We start from the raw sequence: 9,393 nt of genomic DNA on the forward strand, positions 1-9,393 counted from the left end.
GCAAGCCAGCTGTGTGCTTAATTTTTGTCACATGTCGCCGAAAGCCTAATCAAACTGACTTTAACGAATGTTATGACGCAATAAGGTTGAAGGGGCAAAATGGTTGCTTTTCTCACTGCGATGACTGAACTGGAAACTGTCAGATTCTGATTAAGTGGATCAACAGTTTACAATCAGCAACGGAAGATGTTAAGTTTTTTTTTTTTTTTAAGGGGGAAAAAAAGAACCCCCCCCCCCACCCCCCACCCCCCACCCCAAAAAAAAAAAAAAAAAGGAAACAACCCCCCCCCCCCCCCCCCCCAAAAAAAAAAAAAAGAAAAAAAAGAGAACCAACAAAAAACGCTCGCATGAATACTGAAGATAGCAGTTCACACACACACACACGCACACAAATACACACACGCGCGCGCACGCGTGTGATTTGTCAGATTTTCTATTGTTTATTAATTTAAAATCATTTTTGACAGTTCAACTTTTAGGGGGGCGAATTTTGTGCATGCAATTTTCCTGTGGTCTTCTGATAGTAATACCTCAGCTGCACTGTATGTTTTCTCATAATTATAGAGCGTGGACTGGTGAACCAGCCACAAGTTTATAATATTTTACTTTGTACACTGTGAAGTTTTGGGGGATTTTTTACCCAGCAAATAGCTTGAAGCACTGGAGAAAATTTATTTTCGAGCGAATAAACGATGTTGAAAAGGTGCAATAAAGCGCTTGAATCAGGAGACCGGTGTTGTTTGCATATGATTTTCAAGAAGTTTAATGTCTTCCCTGCTTTCGTTAAGATATGCTGTATCCAAGTTGCTCTTTTTTCTTGTCTTTCTTTTTAACTTGTTTTTATTGAAGTCAAATGTACAATGCGGAAAGCAGTCACATTTATTAGCCTTAATATGTTTGTTTGTTTTGTTGTTGTTTTTTCAAGAAAGAAGGATATATAACAGATGTATGAATACATATAAGGGGGAACTGGAGGTGGGGTGCAAGTGTATATATCATATATATATATATATATATATATATATATATATATATATGTGTGTGTGTGTGTGTGTGTGTGTGTGTAAACGATATTAATCAGAACATTTCACATATGAGTGGGACTGGATTACACTGTGTTAGGATGACAGACTGCAGTAAAAACACACCGTTTCCAGTGGAAGATATAAATGTTGGGCCTCAAAGATATGATATTACATGGTAAAATTAACATATTTCGTTTTTTGAATATTTATTTTGCACGCGAACATAATCTATGGAATGTGTAATGATGAGCTGCATCAAACATCATAAATAATCGCCAATTATTAGCGAGGCAGCCGAGTGGAAGTGACAAAGTACTCCGAGAATACTGGGCTATACTATAGATAACTTTGGAAGTAGCAAAGGACTCCATGTATATTGGCCTATACCATAGATAACTTCGGGTGTAGCAAAGGACTCCAAGAATATTGGCCTATACTCTAGATAACTTTGGAAGTAGCAAAGGACTCCAAGAATATTGGCCTGTACTATAGATAACTTTGGATGTAACAAAGGACTCCGAGAATATTGGCCTATACTATAGATAACTTTGGAAGTAGCAAAGGACTCCAAGGATATTGGCCTATACTATAGATAACTTTGGAAGTAGCAAAGGACTCCAAGAACATTGGCCTATACTATAGATAACTTTGGAAGTAGCAAAGGACTCCAAAAATATTGGCCTGAACTATAGATAACTTTGGAAGTAGCAAAGGACTCCAAGGCAAGAGGGAAAGCAAAAAGATACACGATCATACAGGAGATCAAGAAGGAAGAGGATGATAAAAGAGTCCAGAAGGCAGTCCAGCAAGCCCAGCAGGGGCAGTGGACAACATGGGAAAATGCACTCCAAAGGAGCCTCAGCTGGAGCGACATGTGGAACAAGGCCCCTCTGAGGATCAGTGTCATCCTAAGATCTGTGTACGACTTCCTTCCCTCGAATACAAACTTGGTGAAATGGGGGGAAAGCAGATGGCCCTGCGTGCCCACTCTGCCATGGCAAACAAACAGTGGAAACATGTCCTCAGCTCATGCAAAGCGGCATTAAGCCAAGGACGGTACACATGGAGGCACAACCTGTGGCGACGCGCTCTACCCGGAAAGAGCAGCCCGAATTTCACACGGCCGAGAAGTGTGTTGTGACAGTACGATACGATACGGTACAATACGATGCGATACGACACGATACGATACGATGAGATACGACACGATACAATACAATACGATACCATACGATACGATACGATACGACACGACACGACACGACACAATGCAATACAATACAATACAATACGATACGATACGATACGATGAACGGGTTTACACGGTGTCACTTTCTGACGACATCTCTGGAATCCACGGGTCTGGCAGGAGAAGTCCTACGGGTCAACACCCCGCCTCTTCTCCTCAACTCTGGAAGACAAGTCTTGTTCTGTTGTTTGGGTTTTTTCCGAGCAACACTTTCTTGAGACACCACTTCGAACCTGAAGAATCCATTGTCTCTTCGCGACGCCGAACACACTAACGTTCCCCAGTTGATTCCAGACGCCGGGTATCTTGTGACGTCACCAGTGTGGCAGTTGGCTGGTGGCCTGACGACCTCAAATGTCCGTTCGAAGGTATGCCTGTCGCGTTGTTTGGAAGGTCCGAGTCCTTCCCGGACATCATTTTTGCTTCCACAGAAGTCCGAAGATAACGTGAAGTTGCCATTGTAGCGTCCACCGTGAAAGGCTAGTTCTATTCGTGCCCGATCCTCTTCCAGCGGTTTTGGGGCGATGTCCGGAAAGCAGGAGGTTCTTCTGGAAGGAGATGCTCTGCGGTAGTTCTCTTCAGGACTTGTCATTGCTGCTGCTGCTGTGTCTGACTTCGCTCTTGCCGCTGCTGTAGTGTGTGAATGTGTAGTTAATGCTGGTATAGCAGTGTGTGATTGGTGTGTAGTTGGTGTTGGTATAGCAGTGTGTGATTGGTGTGTAGTTGGTGCTGGTATAGCAGTGTGTGATTGGTGTGTAGTTGGTGTTGGTATAGCAGTGTGTGATTGATGTGTAGTTGGTGCTGGTATAGCAGTGTGTGATTGATGTGTAGTTGGTGCTGGTACTGACTTATGTGTAGTTGGTGCTGGTATAGCAGTGTGTGATTGGTGTGTAGTTGGTGTTGGTATAGCAGTGTGTGATTGATGTGTAGTTGGTGCTGGTATAGCAGTGTGTGATTGATGTGTAGTTGGTGCTGGTATAGCAGTGTGTGATTGATGTGTGTTTGATGCTGGTATAGCAGCGTGTGAATAATGTGAATTCAAAGCTGGTACAGCAGTGTGTGAATTATGTGTATTTGACGCCGGTACAGAACGCGGGTAAAGTTGAGAATTATGTGACATGTCTGTGACTGGTTGAAGCGCTGGTAGGAAGCTCACATGGTTCGAGTCTGCTTGGGTGTTGTTGGTTCCCTGCGTTTCTGACACCTCGGACAATGTACACTTCTTGCTGGTGTATAATTTGAGCGTGGCGGGTTTCGTCACGTGCTGGTTCTGTCCGCAATGTTCCCCCGTGTCAAGGTCAAGGTTGCCCGCCGCCTTCTCCTCACTCAGTGTGAAGTAGATGGTACGGGTGGTGGCGTCGGTGTTGGGGGTCTTCCTCCTCCTCCTCAGCATCGGGTGCGTCCGTGTGGGATGTGTCCGGCGTGTGCCAAGCCTCCCCCCTGAGGGGGCAGGGAATGGGTCCGGTGGTGACGGGCCTGGCGCCTCCTCTTTTGCCGTGGACTGGGGTTCGAATCTCGCTACCGCTCTGGGGCAGAAGGAAAAACGGCAACAACAATATATACATTATACAACGAGTTCATTATTTACCTTCTCCTTTGCTTGCACACACACACACACACACACACACGCACACCCCGCACCCGCCATCAACACCCCCTCCCCCCCTCTCCCTCCCTCTGTCACGCTCGACAGTTAAAACACTATTGTACTATTTCGCCATTCTTGGGGAAGACGGCATGGATCCAGTTTTTGAAACGATAGGGTTGCCAAACGCAGGAATATGTGAGCGTGTGTGAGTTAGTGTGTCCGTGTGGCCATGTTGCCCGTGCCGCTCGTGTGGTTATGCTTCTGAGTGAACCGTTCATGCTTCAGATTCGAGCGTCCTCTCTGCTCCGGCTCCTCACAGACGGGTTTGGAACTGGAAGGCTTTCTGGTCAGTCTGTCCAGTGGTTCCCCGGTTCCTCTTCATTCTGCTGAAGAGGAGGTGACGGGCTGTTCATTCAGCCAAAAGTTGTGTGTCAGGGTTACTGCAGGCCCTGTGCTTACCTGTGTCCTCGTCCGGCCAGGTAGAAGAGGCTGCGTTCCAGTCTCTGGGAATTTTTTTTTTTTTTTACTAGACTGCACCAGCTGTTGAGGTTTATTTATTGGCATTTGGCTAGCTCCGTGTCGCCATGTTTGTTTTATTTGTACATATAATCGTTTTTGATGTGTGCTAATGTATTAAGATTTCCGTGTAATTTCGTACTGTTAAGTTATTGCCAGGTATCGTTTGGTATTTGTACACTTTGACCAGTACTCTATTAAATCTTGGGCGAGAGGAGCGCTACTTTTCCATCACACTACATTGATATGGAAATAATTATTAGGGTTTGTTTTCTCATGACGAACCATGTTTTGCCATAGAGAGAAGCAGATATTGTTCAGTCGACGAACAGTTTTTCTCTTTTCTTCACTTTCTCTGCCAGAGGCCATGGGGTTGTCTTTCCGCCCGTCCCCTTCAAGTGTGGTTGGGGGGGGGGGGGACGTGCAGTCCCCTTCCTTATTGTACAGTCCTGCCTGTCACCCTCGGATGGGTGTGTGTGTGTGTGTCGGGGGGGTGACGTGTAGCCCCCTTCCTTATTGTACAATCCTGCCTGTCACCCTCGGATGGGGGGGTGGGGGGGGACGTGTAGCCCCCTTCCTTATTGTACAGTCCTGCCTGTCACCCTCGGGTGGGGGGGGGGACGTGCAGTCCCGTCCCCTTATTGTACAGTCCTGCCTGTCACCCCCTCTCTTTCTCGTCCCCTGGTTCTTTGTGTTTTTGCCTTTGTGCATCTTTCCTGTTCTTGCCATTGTGGGTGGGTGTGTCAGCCTCTTCGTTTCCTCTCCTTCTGGCTCCCCTCCTCCCCATCTTTCTCTTATTGGGCCATCGGGATGTTCACACTTTCTGCAAGGGTGTTTCAGCTGTTAATCTCCCTTCACGTCAGGACGTGGTCAGCCTTGTTGCCCCTAACACGTCAGGTCCCCAGTGTCCGCACGGTGCCGGAGGTTGGTGCCCCCCTCCACCCCCTCTTTCCGTGGACCGGAGTCACCGGGTCTCTCAATGACGACGGCATCGACCTGTGTTGCGTGTGGGACATGGGCAGGGGAGTTTCATGGAATGCCTGGGGAGTGAATGAGGGGCTGACTGTGTGTCTGTACCCGTGTATGTGAGAGTGTCGAGTGTGAAGTTTGTTTTGGTGTTTTGACTGGCTTATTAATATTAACTGATTTGTCTACATTGGGTTCGGGGGTAAGGGAAGGGGGTAGATAGAGGGAGGTTGGGTGTAGAAGGGAATCAGAGAATAGGAACAACTTTTTTTGTGAGTGTGTGAGTGAATAAAGTTTTACCTGGTGTGCCCTGGTGTTTTTCCTGGTGTGAAGTTTGAGGCCCGATTTACTGTTTCTTTTTCTTTTTCTTTTCTTTTAAGATTGTCATGTGACACCCCAATACATTTCATGTTGTCACAACAGATTTTTTTTGGTATTACACTGCATATCCACGAAGGTGAAGAAACTGAATTCAGACGGTACGTTTATCGCCCCAGTGACAACTCTACAACAAAAGAATAGGGCCAGAATAACATGTTTTTCCATCTCACACACACACACACCACACACACACACACACACACCACACACGCACACACACACGCACCACACACACACACACACACACACTCTCTCTCTCTCTCTCTGTCTCTTGTCTCTCTCTCTCTCTCTCTCATACACACACACACACATAGACACAAACACGGCGCACGCGCAAATCCCCCTCCATCCCCCCTCTCCACCCCACCGACACACGCACACACACACACTAAAACAGGGACACATACAGAGGGACAGACATACACACACACACTTGATGAGCTGAAGACATAGTTAAAAAAATAAATTAAAAAAAAAAAAAAATTACATGCATCTGTGGTAAGCAGTACAGTTTGTATCGTTTGTTTCACCGTCAGCAGTAACATATCTTCTTGCCCAAGTATTTCAAAGAGAAAAAGTTTTCTGCAGATGGTTTTTGGAAAGTTATTTCTGACGAGGTTCTTATGGTCGAACTTTCACGGGCATTAGTTCATTGCCCAGTTTCTTCATTCCTTTAATGTACTTCAGATTTGTTAATGGTTTCTGATTATTATTATCATTATTGAATTGTTACTGTTGAATGTAACTGCATGTTAGGTATACATTTTTTGGCAGTTTTCTACTTTGTTTTCCTCCTCCCCCCCCCCCCCCCCCCCCCCCCTTATTCTTCTTTTTCTTTTTTTTTTTCTTTTTTAATCGTCTAATATCACTGATAGTGAAAAGACGCTAAACTAAAGAACGAAAGCACACACACACACACCACACACCACACACACACACACCACACACACACACACCACACACACACACACCACACACCACACACACCACACACACACACACACACACACACACACACACACACACACACACACACACAAAGTGACTGACCTGTAATTGCTCAAGCACTGACTCAGCACATCAATGTTTTTGTTATTCGACTGTCTGTCCAATTCTCACTACGTAATCTGGAAATGGATTGGAGTACAAGACAGGGCGCGGATATTCAAGGTGCTTTGTACCGTTCATTGCTGAATGTGCAACAACCACCTCTGAGCTTGTAGTCATTTCTTCCACTGGTTTCAAGGATGGCTGATGACCCCCCCTACCCAGTGCCCCACCAACCCACTGTTCATTTTAAACGGGCGCAACAGCCGATTGGTGAAGGTGGTGGACTTTCAATGTGAGGGTCCCGGGTTCGAATCTCGGTAACGGCGCCTGGTGGGTAAAGGGCAGAGATTTTTTCCGATCTCCCAGGTCAGCATATGTGGAGATCTGCTTGTGCCTGAACCCCCTTTCGTGTGTATACGCACGCAGTAGATAAAACACGCACGTTAAAGATCTTGTAATCCATGTAAGTGGCAATCGGTGGGTTATGGAAACAAGAGCATACCAAGCATGCATACCCCGAAAACGGAGTATGGCTGCCTACATGGCGGGGTAAATAAACAACACGCTCATACACGTAAAAGAATTGTTACGTGTCTGTCTACGTATGTCTACGTGCTTGAAATCTGAATGACACCGGAAACGAATGATAAGCGCGCAATGACAGCCGTCAGTTAGGCAGTCTGTTGAGGCAAATGACCCCGTGTTCGTATGGCACTTAGAGCTTGGTCGCCGACCAAGGATATGCTACTATAAGTATCGTCATATCATATCATGTCATATCCTGAATGCCCCCTTTCCTTCGTCCCATCCCTCACATATTCCCCACATCCATTGTGTGAGGTTTTCTGTTTGCTGGGTTTGCTGAAAAGAATGACTGAATGCGTGTGTGTCCAAAGCACCTTAGTTGAGTAAATCGACGTGCGTGCTTATCTCTGAATGATCAGTGTGCACCAGCATGCACCGGAAGATAAGATGCTATGACCACGTGACCAGATCTGACGGGGTCTCCAAGACCATCCTTCTGGGAACAGTGCAGGAGAAGGAGACGGCACACAGCGAAAGAGCAGACAACATCACTGAACGGACAGAGAGGATATCTATATATCTGTTTATCCACACACACACACGCGCGCGCGCGCGCGCACACACACACACACACACACACACACACACACACACACACACATGTAGAATAGTGTGTGTGTGTGTGTGTGTGTGTGCGCGCGCACTAAAATCATCATACCTGTCTTTCTTGTCGGCATGACGAAGAGAACGTACTTCAGCAACCTCTCCATTCCCCACTGTAACCGTCTTCCCCCTCCTCCACCCACCCACGACACTGCACTGCTCTCTGTAGTCCACAATGTATTCTCTGACGTCATCCAGATGGCGGAAAACGTACAGAAGGCTGTCGTCACAAAAAGGGTGTGAAACGTCACTGGATTTTGAGTCCGCACTGTTCTTTTTCACACGTCTTCGTCTGGACGCGACAGTGGGTAGTTGATACGTTGGGACAACAGATTCACGCTCAGATGTTTCCATGTGGTCCACAACCACATGCGAATAGCACTCGGAAGAGAAACTGGCTTCTCTGGACGATTGTCGTAGTAAAAATGGCAGAGGTTTCGTTTTCGAACAAGAAGTCTTGTTCTTCTGCTTTCCGTTGTTATTCAACTTCTCAGCACAAGTCCAAGGGCCGATATCGGGTTTGGACGAAAGGTGTGGCGAATATTTGACTGTAGTGAAAGGAGTGTCTTCTGACACGTTCAACAAAACAGTGGTGTTGCTTTTGTTTGCGAAGTTGCAAACGTGATTGGACTCCAAGTTCGAGGTCGAAAGTTTTAGGTCCGTTTTTGCTGCACTTGTTGAACTCATGTTGAAATTGTGAGCTGCCGTCAGTTTTGTGGGTTTTTTTTTTTTTCTTTTTTCTGAAACGTGGATGTATTCTGGTTAACACAGCTTTTACATTCTACATTTCACAGACAGTGCACCAAGCATTGAAAACGGGTTTCAACAACATCAGCCCCTCCCCAGATAACAGACTACACGGTTGTGACACCTGCATGTGTGCTTCCAGTCATGGACTGTGGAGCAACTCGCGAAGCCATCGTTGAGAACAGACTGCGTCATCTTGGGCTTCGGACTACAATGGACTATCGAGTAGGAAGAAGAAGGTTAACACATTTCTCACAGCTTGATATCTTATCAGTCATCTGTACATGTACGGAGTCTTTTTTTTTTTTTTTTTTTTTTTTTTAACTAGGCTGAGCCTTTCCCGTCTTGCTAGCGGATGTGGCATGTATCGACTGTGTTGTCTGTCAAGCGTTCGACGACTTCGCAAAACACTTCACTGATCGACCGAATCAGTGTTGGCCAAGTGATTTTTATGTTGACAGACACACAGATACAGAGTATGATTTTATATTCAGTCTTTTTCGCACACACACGCGCACACACACATAGACACACACATGCACGCACGCACTTGGCGCACGCGCACACACACGCACGCACGGATGCACCGGCACAACAAGCGCATACACACGGACGCACACAGAGGTATACTGTACACACATCGCCACACACGGATGCACACATAGAGGTATACTGTACACACA

At 46.3% G+C, this 9,393-nt stretch overlaps 1 protein-coding gene across 2 annotated transcripts; it reads right to left on the minus strand.

Moving 5' to 3' along the window:
• Window positions 1-1,135: 1,135 nt before the first annotated feature.
• On the minus strand, window positions 1,136-9,393 carry LOC143274768 (uncharacterized). Of its 2 annotated transcripts, XM_076578692.1 has the most exons (3): window positions 8,019-9,393; window positions 3,431-3,800; window positions 1,136-2,904 (listed from the first exon to the last, which is right to left on the minus strand). In XM_076578692.1, the coding sequence occupies exons 1-3, from the start codon at window positions 8,648-8,650 to the stop codon at window positions 2,863-2,865; spliced, it is 1,044 nt and encodes a 347-aa protein (XP_076434807.1). In that variant the 5' UTR covers window positions 8,651-9,393; the 3' UTR covers window positions 1,136-2,862. The 2 variants fall into 2 exon arrangements, with proteins under 2 accessions (XP_076434807.1, XP_076434806.1); XM_076578691.1 differs by having other exon boundaries at window positions 1,136-3,800.

The sequence above is a fragment of the Babylonia areolata genome, chromosome 29 (assembly GCF_041734735.1).
Source record: "Babylonia areolata isolate BAREFJ2019XMU chromosome 29, ASM4173473v1, whole genome shotgun sequence".
In the NCBI taxonomy this organism is placed as follows: Eukaryota; Metazoa; Mollusca; class Gastropoda; order Neogastropoda; family Buccinidae; genus Babylonia; species Babylonia areolata.